Source organism: Spinacia oleracea, chromosome 6, assembly GCF_020520425.1.
Source record: "Spinacia oleracea cultivar Varoflay chromosome 6, BTI_SOV_V1, whole genome shotgun sequence".
Taxonomy (NCBI): domain Eukaryota; kingdom Viridiplantae; phylum Streptophyta; class Magnoliopsida; order Caryophyllales; family Amaranthaceae; genus Spinacia; species Spinacia oleracea.
Genome location: NC_079492.1, coordinates 30,709,974 through 30,723,016, shown reverse-complemented (window position 1 = coordinate 30,723,016; position 13,043 = coordinate 30,709,974). Strand labels below are relative to the sequence as shown.

The 13,043-nt window shown below is 32.8% G+C and overlaps 1 protein-coding gene across 1 annotated transcript; it reads left to right on the top strand.

Annotated features, from left to right (window-relative positions):
• The first annotated feature begins 250 nt into the window (after positions 1-250).
• LOC110787699 (uncharacterized) lies at positions 251-820 on the top strand. Its single transcript, XM_021992339.2, has one exon. It carries the CDS (start codon positions 251-253, stop codon positions 818-820), a length of 570 nt encoding a protein of 189 aa, XP_021848031.1.
• The last annotated feature ends 12,223 nt before the right edge of the window (positions 821-13,043 follow it).

Here is a 13,043-nt window from a genome sequence, read left to right as displayed (position 1 = left end):
TTTCTTGTGGACATGTACTGATGTAGGGTCCAGAAAAGCTCCTATAGCTTGGGAGAATCTTTGCTTACCCAAGACCTGTGGTGGCTAGAATTTGAAAGATCTCAGCACTTGGAACAACGCTGTTGTGCTTAAACACTGCTGGGCACTTTCCATGAAGCAAGACAGACTCTGGGTTAAGTGGATGCACACTTATTACATACAGTAGAGGGACTTCTGGTCAATGCCAGTTCCTAATGGCCTTACCTGGTAAATGAGAAAGATTTGGCATCAAAGAGACATTCTATTGCAGGCAGGGGGTGGAAGTCAGTTTGTAGTGGCAGGAAAGTTCAGAATCCATAAAGCTTACAAATATCTGCATCACAGTGGTGTACAGGTGCCATGGAAGAGATTAGTTTGTAATAGTAGGGCTAGCCCTAAGAGTACTTTTGTTATGTGGTTAGCTATCCAGAATAGACTTGCTACCAAAGATAGACTCATCAAGTGGAATATTCTTGTTGTGAGTACTTGTGGCCTGTGTAACCAGCAAGATGAGGATATTTCTCATCTATTTTTCTCCTACAAGTACTCTACTGAAGTGTGGGAGATGGTGTTGCAAAACCTGGGGGTTCAGAGGAGTGTATTACAGTGGCAAGAGGAGGTTAGTTGGGCAGTAAAGAAGAGTAGGAGCTCAAGGAAATCTGATGTCAGTTGTGCAATGGCATTCATTGAGAGTGTTTATGGGATACGGCTGCAAAGAAATTCTCAAATTTTCTCTAGCAAAGTAGAGTCTCCTCTGGTTGTTGCTAACAGAATCCTCTTCTGTGTAGCTTGTAGACAGTAGTTGGTGTTTGTGTTGTTTTCTTTGGCTGATGTCTAGTCTGTCTGTTGTGTTTGGGTGTTTGTGTTGCCTTGGTGTAATTTTAAACTTGGTAAATGAATAAAATCTTTATTTGCCAAAAAAAAAAAGTGTCCTAGCCTAGCATGTATAGTACTAAGCTTAGGAATAGAAGTATTTATAGAAGCACTGTTAAAGGAAACATTAACAGCTGAAGTAAAATCAACAGAAGTATTATGAGAAATAGGTAAAGAAACAGAAGAAGTGAATTTATACAATCCAGCTTGCCTCTTCCCAACAGCCTTGATTTGATTAGAAGCAAGGTCGGCAAAAATGAATATATCATGCTTGAAATGAGAAAATAAGTTGTTTTGGTCTAACAATTTTCCAACGGAAAGAAGATTGTGTTTGAAATTTGATAGAAGCAAAACATCTTTTAGAGTAATGTATGTAGTTAAATTGATTGTTCCTGTATAATGCACCAAATTCTTATTTTCATCAGGTAATCCAACTTTTATAGGTTCAATTAACTTTTGTGATGAAGAAAACATGTCTCCATCACAAATCATATGGTTTGTAGCTTCTGTATCGACAATCTAGTCCATCTTTTCGTAAAATGAACTAAAAAAATCAACATTAGAAGCAATGATCATACCAGTAAAATTGATGGAATGGAATTGATCTTGTTCTGGAAGGACCTACTTTCCTTTGAACATCTTCATCATCTCCTTGTAAATGGCATTTACCAGCTTAGGATCAACAACCTCCTTAGAAGCAGCATCTCCCTCATCACCATAATCCAGAGGATTGTCTTCACCATTACCAGACATGCCAACCACATTAGCAGCCATCCTTGAACCAGAAGGACCTCTAGATGCCTTATTCTTCATGTTGGTCCACCAATCAGGATAACCAGTCAACTTAAAACATGAGTCAATAGTGTGACCTATTCTTTTACAGTGTTCACACTTCCTGTCACTTTTATCAACTCTAGGCTTCTTGAAATCTCTTTTTCCATCTCGAGAAGACTGATGTTGTTTCATTGAAACAAAAGCACTTTGTTGTACTACACTTGAAGATTTCTCATTGAGTTTATTTTGCCGTTCAACTTGCAGCAAGATGTAATAAGCTCTATTAATAGTCGGAAGGGGATCTATACTTAAGATGTTGGTCTTAGTAGAATCATAATCACGATTCAAACCAGCAAGAAGTTAAATCAATTTTTGCTTCTGATCGGCAGCAAGAAATTTCTTAAGCAAACCACAAGTGCATCTAGCTAATGCTCCACAATCACAATCAGGAAAACCTTCAAGCAACTGAATCTCATCCTATACTCTCTTCAATTTTGAATAATACATAACTATTGAGTCTGATTCTAATTGCTCAATTGAGGTCAAAGTCTTATGTAACTCAAAAAGTCGAGGAGCGTTAGATTGTCCATACCTCTCAAGAATTTTGTCATATAATTGGTGCACATATTGTTGGAGAATAAAACCTTCCGCAATTGACTTCTCCATTGAATTAATCAGCCAACATTGCACCATATAATCATTACGATTCCATTTTTGCAAATCAGCATAATCGACAGCAGGCCTCTTACAAGTTTCGTCGATAAAGCAGAGCTTATTCTTCGCAACCAGCGCCATGCGAGCTAACCCATTTCAGGTAAGAAAATTGTCGCCATTAAACTTGTGAGAATGTAATTGTTGTTCCGGTTGATCACCAGAACCGAGAAAATATTGATTACTGTAATCTGTAATAGAGGATTGTTGAATGTTCTGAGAAGAAGTTTCAGTCGATATCGTCATTTGTAGGATGAAATTAGGATGAAATCAAGATGAAGTTTCAATTGATTCCAAGAAATCTAGCAGTAGAAAAGAAGAATTTGTGAAAAATTATCGAAAATCTGAAGAACACATATTGATGTGGCCAACCAAACGAAATTGGTCAAAAACAATCGGTCGAAATCTCAAAAAAAATCGCTCAAGAACAAAAACAATAGATGAATCTTTGCTCCGATACCATGTGAAACTGATCTCAGTAAATCAATTTCTCTGATTCAAGTAAATCTGAATCATGGAGAATAGAGGTGGAGAGGAAGAATTGAGAGAATCCCCAATTTGATTTTATATTTCTAAATCTCTCAAAAACTTAATAGGAATTCTATATTTATACTTAGGGAAAATAAAATAAAGTTTGTTGTAACAAACTTCTGACAGCTGGCAATATCATTGTTTCACAGATATGCTTCTACTCCGTATGTCTTATGTATTGTGCTATGAAGAGTTGAAGACATACTCCCACCGTCCCAAAATTATAGTCATGTTTTCTATTTCAGACTACTCAAATTTATAGTCTTGTTTTCTTATTTGGACATTATTTTTCCCACTTTCCCATACACTATACTCCACTTTCTCACTTTCCCGCTTTCCCATACCCACTTTCTCTTACATTATATTCTACTTTTTACACCTTCTCATACACTATATTATACTTTACTACTTTTTTATATACTCCCTCCGAATCTAAATGTTTTTCTCATTTCCGTTTTAAGTGTCCCAAAATGATATTATAATTAGTTTTCTTTCCTTTTTAACCTTGTAATCTTATTGGTTTATTGATTTAAAATCATGCAATCTCATTGGTTAGTTTTAAGTATTGATAGATTGATCGATGAGTTGACATTTTGATTCCTTAAATTCTATTGGCTCTCACAAGTAAAAACATTAAAAGTTGTTTTGTTTTCTTGTGAAAAAAATCAGCAAAGACAACAACTCCCCATAAAATACAACAATAAATGTAAGAATCATGTTTTTTAATTTTGAACTTTTTGAAGTAACTTCTTTCCGCCCTTATTTGGGGTTAAAGATTTTTAATTTTGTTTATTTGTAGATTTAGGTCATTAAGTGGGAGAGGGGAATGAGGGGAGTCCATAGAAGTTTAAAGTTTTGATTTTTTTTTTTTTGGGTTTGCAAATATTGAATAAGGTTTTATGTTGATGTATTGGATATGGCAAGTAATTAAAGTAAGAAGTAAGGAAGTAATTTTGACTTCTGGTTAATGAATTACAAACTTTTCTATAAAGCGGTCTTACACAAAAGACCATATTGGTATCATATAAGTTAAGCAATGGAACCAATTAGTTAAGCACTTGAACTAATTAGTTAAGCACTGAAATCAATTAGTTAAGCAAATGAATTAATTAATTAAGCAATGTAACCAATTAGTTAAGAAATTGAACCAATTAGTTAAGCAACCAAAATGGTCTTTCCGGTAAGGCGGTCTTACACAAAAGTTGCCGTTAATGAATTAGGTTTTCGGATTTAAAAAATATATTCTTGGCTTAATGATTTTTTTTTCGAATTAGGGATCTTGCTCTGTTGATCTTTTCGACTAATACCTGTCAGTCAAAGTTTGGATTTCGTAAAAGTTTATGCAGTTTATCTACATTTTCATCATTTTGTTAATAATTATGATATTATCTCGCACGCATGACGCATCGTGTGCATATAACACTAGTACAACGATAAATTAACATCAACTCTCAATGTTGCTTTGTTTTTTTTCTCCTTAATTACCGCGTAAAATAGCAAATGGGAAAAATATTTAGATTCAGAGTGAGTACTATATTTCACTTTACTTAATACCCATACTTTTTAGTCAAACAAGACTATAATTTTAAATAGAGGGAGTAGTATCATGACTCCTAACTCCGAATAGGATTTTTTATTTTTGAAATCCAATTAGTTCGTGCACCCACAACAAATCTTAAACCTAATCAACACGAAAGCGATTAAATTAAAAATTTACCCAAAAAATAGGGGTACAGCCAGTACACACAGTGGTGGCGTGACTACCTTAAAAGGATCATAAAATAAATAATATTACAATACTAATTACTATTATGACATGAGCAATAATTATTCAACATAGTAGGGGCTTGACCCTAATAAAAAGGCTATTAAAAATAAAAATAAAAATAAAAATAAAAATAGAATAATCGTGGGCGAAAAAGAAGGCTGACGATGACGGACACAAAAACTGTGGGACCGACTTTTGTAAACGCGGACGCTGTTTTTGAAGAGAAAGCGCGGCTGCCCACTTTTCGTGTGGGGTCCCTTTACTTTGGTCGTCGAAATCTACTGCCAAAGATTTGCTGCCTCCTTTTATTTCTTTTTATTTTATTCTCCTAAAATTAGGGTCCATAATTTTAATTTTAATTTTGTTCTCGTTTGAAATGTTCACCAAATCACCAGTATATTTTCAGATAAAGACAAATAATATTTGTTATCTTAATTTGTGTTATCTCTAATGTCAATGTAGGTGTGTGAGCTTCGTCAACATAATATGTCGTCCTACATAAAAGTAATTAAAATACATTAAAAAATAATATTATAGGTGCAAGCTTGCACTCCATTTGAATGGGAAAATATTACTAGGTGTTTAGTAGGAGTGTGATGAATGAAAATGTACGGAGTACAACATAACATGCACGGCGAAGTTATTTACCAAACAAATTTGGTATTTGAGTTGAAACAACTACACATCTTATGTAGGTGGATTACAACTATAAGATACTTAACTAACACTATTTTGAATCAGATATGTTAACGATTTAAGCACCCAGGTGAAGAAATAACCTTTTCTTTTACAACTAAAGAAGTAGCTTCAATTGATTGAATAAGAGTTGTAGTTTGACCGACGCAGAATTTTAGAATGATGCGTTAATTTTATTAAAATAAGATGGAAGTAGCGTAATGGGCTCCCTCCGCATTTAAATAAAAGATACATATGACTGACATGTAGTTTTAGTAGAGTGAGTTGAATGTATTAAAATAAGATAAAAGTAGGGTAGTGAGTTAATTATTTATTGTAATAAAAAGATGATGTGAGTAAGTATGGGGCCAGAAAGAAATATGAATATAATTGAAAGTGGAGACCATGACATGCCTAAAAAAAAAGTGTATATTTTACTGCCGATTATAGAAAGTGTATCTTTTAATTAAAATACGGAGGAATTATAATTTATTGTAGAAATTGATATTGGATGAATTATTTATTGTGGAAAAAAGAGGACGTGGATAAGTGTGCAGACCATAATAGGAAAAAAAACGATTAAGATAATTGGAAGTGAGAACCATAACATACCAAAAATAGAAAGTGTAACACATATTAAAATACAACCGTTTTTAACAAGTGTAACTCATACGAAGTATTAAATTACGGAGGGAGTAACATTTTATACCTAGGAAAATACCAACACCACGTTTTAGTATCACGATTTTTTTATTAAAACGTTACATAAGATAAATGTAGTACATCGAACTAAAATTAACTCAAAATATTAAAAAATTAATTTGGTGTACGGTAAAAGTTATCACTTTTAGACTCTGTTCTATTCGACTTATTTTGACTTATTTCAGAATAATAAGTCTAGTTAAGTTAAAAAAAAATAAGTTTTTCCATACATATTCACACATAAATAAATGAAAAATTGTATAAAATATGTTCAGATAATATAAGATTAGAACGGAGCCTTAATTAATAAACTTTCCACTTTAATAAAAATCATTCTTCAAAATCACTAATAATGTATAAAATAAATATGTAACCCTGTAAAATGTTTATCCATAAAAAAAGTTATAATTAAAAGCTAATCAAAATATGTTTCCGTAAAAGTTACCAAAAGTTGGATAAAATTTACCCCGGTGTACAATACAGACATTTACTGTACACCTAGTTTCAGGCTGTCTCTGGGAATTTTGAGGCCCTTTTCTTTTTCTTTAAAAAAAATAATTAAAACGAAAATAAATAAATGTGGATGTCTTTTTCTTAATAAAATGATTAGTAACACTAAAAACCAAAAAAAAAAAAAAAAAAATGTACATACTGGGAGTCAATCCCGCAACTTATGTAATATTAATAAAAGGTTGTACTATTGATCCACAAACAATTGAATGTCTTCTATTTACACAATTTACTATATAACTAATAATTGGGCTATGTGAATTACCACCAACTTTTTAAGGCTGCCAAAAATTTGGAGTCCTACGCTGGAGGTCCTATTGGACATCTTTATAGACGGCCCTGCCTAGTTCCTACAAGACTTTTTGGTTATAGTATTACATTAAACATTTTTTTTCTTACTTTAACCTGAGATTTTATATGAGTTTATAATAATGGATCGGTTAGTAATTTTTCAATGATCAAAATATCCGCTGAAATACATATATTTCATCTGTGATTCCGTTCCATAAATATTGCACCATCTTGTTTTTTACACTATTCACACTATACCTTTGTTCGTTTTTTTGTGATTCATACCTAAGAAACATTGTAGTCATGTGAGATCTTGTTAGATTTGTATCGATATATTGTCTAAATATAATTTTTTTTTATAATTTTTAATTATACATTATTCGAGATATTAAGAGTCAAAGTATGCATTGAGAAACGTAAAGTCAACCATCTCTATTATATAAAGGAACAGCTGAGGGCATAATAGTAAAATAACTTTTCGTGTCCCCCTGTGAATTGACGAAATTACCCCCTAATTAAACCCCCCCACCCTTTCACTCTCACACTCTCACTGAATCTCGCACATACCTCTCTTTCTCTCTCCTAGGTCTTCGGCGTCCCTAACCTCCCTCCCGTTTTCTCTCTCCTTCCTCTTCCTCTTCATCTTCTTCGATCTTCTTCCTCTAATCCTCTTCCACCAAACCCCATCCTCTATTCCAAACCCTAAATATTTCGTGTTTCTTTCACCGCACACGCAGACTCTCTCTCCTCCGCCTCTCGCCTTCGCCACCGCCATCACCATCACCATCACCATCACCATTAACGTCTGATCTTCTGGAGATCCGGGTGAGATAACTCGCCGTTTTTCCGTTCTATTCTCTTCTCAAAGATTCGGTAAATTCGGATTAAAACTTATGTTCTTATTCGTTTGATCTTTGTGTTATTGAGGTTTTTTAATCATCAATTGGTAGAGATGGAGATGGAGGCGGCATCGGTCGGCCCTTTTCACGTTGAATCTCTTCAAAAATCAAAACCCTCATCATCATCTAACCTGTTAAGTTTCCCAACTTTTTGTTTTCGATTAATTAGGGTTTCAATTTTGCTTTACTTATTTCAATTTCGTGTAATTTTCGATTAACCAGAAGGAGGCGGCATCGGTCGATTAATTAGGGTTTCAAAACCCTCACGTTGATTATTTTTGGGTGAAGTTTTTACTGAGGCAATGGCTTCTTCATCAGGTATGAAATTATGAATATCCTCTTACCATTTTGTTTAATTGCTAATTTGATTGAAAAATACAATCTTTTGTCAATCAATTGAAAAAAAATACATTCTTATTTCTAATTCTTCATGTATTTGGTCAATTTGATTCATTTTCTCATCTGCGTATGTCTTAAAAAAACGCCAATTACTTTGAGTTTATGATTTTTTAGCTGATCACTATGAAATTTGGACATCAGCAGGACTGGAATTCCAATTGCACTCTTTTGGTTTGTGCATTTCGGAATAGGCCAAAGTTCCGGCAAGTTGAAGCAGATGGTGGAACAATTGTTTCAAAGGTTTTCACCTTTATCTTGGTAAAAAATCTTGCTTGCATTGCCTTTTATCATTCATCTTTTTCCTTTGTTTCGTTGCCTTGAATCATTAATGGTCTGGGGTAAGTTTAAGTGTCAATAACTGAAGCAAAGTATGCCTGTTCTTTGAACTATTTCTTTGGGAAAATGATTGCTAATGCTACTCATATCTTTTTGCTTTGGAAAATCTACTAGGTTTCGAGAAAGGAACCAAGTCCGTTATCGCTTTCTACATGACATGAAATTGCTATTGTTATTCATGAACTAGCTCAGGCTCAGTGTTGTAAAACAGACACATATTATTGGCATATTAACATATTTATTGTGGCATATTGACACATATTTATTGGCATATTGATACATATTATTGGCATATTGTTGGTGTTCTGACTGAGGCAGGGCTATAGACTACAACTACTCCGTATACGGGGAAACCATTATCGCTTTCAAATGGACATGAGATCAAATTGTTGAACCAAATTTTTGAACTAAATTGTTGGGGTTATAAGGGTAGGAAGAATGTTAAGGTCATGAGAGATTAATCTATCTCTAAGAGTTGAATTACTGGTGTCATTTTAGTTTGCTACAAATGTGACATTCATTAATATTTGCTCTTAATAAACTAAATTACTCTTTTTTCTTAGGTTTGATAAGGGATTTTGAGTGTTAAAGTGTTTATGTGGATTATTTTTGTTACTATGAGGTTGAGAATTGCTATGACAAAATGTTGATACGATAGTAACTCCTTCTGTTGGACAATCACTCTGATAATCAGTCTTGGTTTATTGCCAATCCTTTTGAATATCTTTGTCTGATGAATGGTTATCTGATGTGATGATGAATGCTTTTGGTAATTTGGTAATCACACTTTTCGTGTCCCCCACGTAAACGACAAAAATACCCTTCCCCTTTAACTTTCAAACCCAACAGCGTAAAACACAAAGTTCACTCTACGCCGCTTCACTCTCATATTTTCTCTCTCCTCCCTTCACTCAAAGAGTCAAAGATCTCAAATCTTTAGTTCTCTCTCATCTTCGATTTATTTTTTTAATTCCTTTTATTTTTTTTAATTTTTTTGCATCAATTTTGTTGTTTTTTTGGATTTGGTTCTGTTTGTGCGACTCCGATTTTACAAACTAAGGATTTAATTGTTGTTTTGTTTTCGTTTTTGCATTTTCATTACTAACTGAAAACATATTTATAACGAGGTTTTACTTTTGATTAGGTTTTAGAAATCTGATTTGCAGCCTTCAGATCATCAAAACAAGTAAGATGTGGGTGTTTCACCTACGCAACGATGTGAAACAGAGGATCAGGTTATCGATCGATTAGGGTTTGAGGGTTTGATGGATTTTGTCAAGGTTTTGGAGGGAAAGATTAATTTGGTGGATCAGAGAATTAATCAGATGCGATTAAATTGTAATAATAATAACAATTCTCTTGGTTTTAGTCATAAGATTATGTTGGATTGTTTTAAGGGTCCTGATCCTGATATGGGTTTTGTTGGTTGGAAGGAGTAATCAGGTGTGGTTGGATTCACCATATGATTGTCATTATCAATCTAACGGTATGATTAACGATATTACGGGTTTAAATGGTGTTGAGGCTCAAATTTTTGCGAGAAAGATGGATTTGATTGATGAAAGGAATAATCAGATGGATTTGATTGACGGTTTTCTCAAGGTAAAGTTTCAATATTTTTATTGATTATTGTTGTCTTTATTTTAAGGTTGTTTTTGTTACCAAAGATTTGGACTTTAGGATATGTAGCTAAGACATTGATACATGTTTAAATCTACAGTTTGGTCCAAATTACCAGAGGCCGTAGCATATTTTTAAATGATAAACAGTAAAGTCTAATACACTGCGGGTACAAATGATTAAATCTACAGTTTAATTGCTATTTTGGATCATTGTTTATGTGGTATTTCTTATTGTAGATTTAAACAATAACTACAGTTTGGGGAAAATTAAATCATTGTGAATGCGCATATAACAATTAAAAATACATCTCACGTCTTTTCCAAATTAGACCTATGATTTGTAATCAGTATCTTTGTGAATGCATAAAAACATGTTTAACTTAAATTTTAGGTCTGATAACAGATTTATCGATGGTAATAAACCTTTTGGGTTCCATGCGGTTGTGTTGAGTTGTTGCTTAGGTATGAGATGGAAATTATAGAAAGAGAGCAGTAGTGATTGGGAGGAGCAATATTGTGGGACTACCTGCATCCTTACTTTTGATTGCTAATTTTTATATACTTCGTGTAATTTACTAATGTTTGATTGAGTAAGAATTTGGGCAATTTGTTCTTTTAATTCTAGAGCTTGAGGAAACGTAGGTGGTGGTGGTGGTTTTGTTCATGAGAAGACAGTGTATTAGGCTAGGTTTGAGTAATGCAATTTTAACATGGTTAAGCTCACTGGTTCAATTGATTATTTGTTGTTTTAGTGCTAGAGTTGGTCTTCTAATATTTCGTGATGTCATCTTTTGTTTTAATTAAACTTAAACCATTCATGTTTTATGATATCGATTCTGAATTCTGAAATATGTATTAAGTAGTAACAATCTATTGATATCCCTTTGGTTGATATCTTCCTGTGAATCAAGTATTATTTTTATACTCAATTTCTTTTTTTTTTCCTTCTATTGAACGACGTTCTTTTTTCTTTTTCTATTGCAGTGGACCTCATAATCCTAGCATTATTGTAGCCGCGACACTGTCGAAAATGAACAGAATGAGAGATGTCAAAATGTCGAGTGACAAGTCGAAGCTAAAGAGACAGAATAGTCGTTGTACTCGCAATCAAGTCTTATTTTTATACTCAATTTCTATTTTTACTCACAATCAAGTCTCATAATCGTAGCATTTTGTTTTCTGTAGTATTTTTTTGTACTCTCAATCAATTTAAGAGGTTTGTGACAATATATCCATCGCGTGTATAATCTCGCACGCATCGCGTGCATATAAGACTAGTAGTGCAATATTTAAGGAACGAAGGAAGTAAAGTCAACAATGATGCAATTTTTTGCAAGGGGGATGTGATTAATGGAAATTGAATAATTAGATGAAGGGAAGGAAACGGACGAAGACGGAGGAGAGAGAAATGAGTGAAAGATGGTGGGTAAATTCTCATCTGGATTTACGGAGATTTTTGTCTCATTTTTAATGGTTCAATAATGGTTTAGTTTGTTGCCGTTGGATTAATTATTCTATATGGTCAAGATCTTTTCTCATCCTTCTCATAATCTTCTCATTGAATGGGGCCACTATGGGGCCCTATATACTCCCTATGTCCCTTAATACTCGACCTGTTTTAACCGAACACGCTTGCCAATGCACAACTTTGACCACTAATTTCTTTAAGTACATATTTTAAAAACTTATAAAATATTAATATTTTGAAAATATATACTCCGTATTAAGATAAATCCAAAAATATATTATATACTAACATTTATTTTCATATACTAAAAATAAAATAGGATCAAAATGAATTATGTGAATAGTGCAAAAAGTCAAAACAAATCGAGTATTAAGGGACGGAGGGAATATATTCTCTTTCTAGAAAAATAAATCACATCACAAAGTTTTTAAATTAGTTAATACTCCGTATCATAGTGGAATTATTATTTAGTTTAGAATGATATGCTTTTATGCTTTGATATGATAATTTTATGTTTGGTTGGGTTTGTTTAACGCACCAGGAAGAATATAAGGTTGTGTGCTCCATCTGTCCGGCAACCTTCAAAACGACAAATAACTAATGGACTTCATTTACATTGAGTAGGATCTCACCCAAAATCCTTCCATGTTATTTTTAAACTATACACACTTTTTCATCAATTATTGTAGATTTGGGGATCTATTATTTCAATTATATTGAGCATACATTTGTGTGTAATTTTGCAATTATCAAATCCACTTCATTTGAGAATATATATACTTCAATTTATATTTTGTAGGGAGACCCATAAAAAGTAAAATAAAACCAGAATGTATAAGAAGGTTCTAAACAAGATTAGCGCTAGTATAAGCTAAGACTTCCATATCATCTTTTTATTAATCAGATTCTTGTCGAGACCCTTTCAGATTCACTTAATTTTTCCACTTCACCCCTTGTATTCATTCAAGACTCCTAAAATTTATGAAAAAAAAATAATAAAAAATAATAATAATTGAGATTGAATTTACAATTTAAACGTCTTAAGTAGAGTCTTGGGTGTATAGATCTGACATAATTCCTGTAACTTTTGATTATTTTACCCCTGCCCCTATCTCTATTTAATCGTAGGCTCTGCTTGGTTCAACTTAACTTGAATGAAATTTATCTGAGATTATCTATATTTATTTTTGATGAAAAGAATTAATTTGTGTGTGAAAATTGTCTAAACTGAACCTCTAGGATCTATTTTAACCAATTAAATTTATTGAATCATTTAATTTTTCACACTTTTTCATTGGGACATTAAATTTTTCTCATTTTTCCCAATATCAGAATTTTGATAAAAGTAAAAACATTATAAATAAAATGTAATTTTCCTTGTTTAAATAAAAAAAAGATAGAGGAATCTCAATGTATATTAATTACGGAGTAGTCGTTAATAAACGTGTAAAAAGCCAAACGTAAGG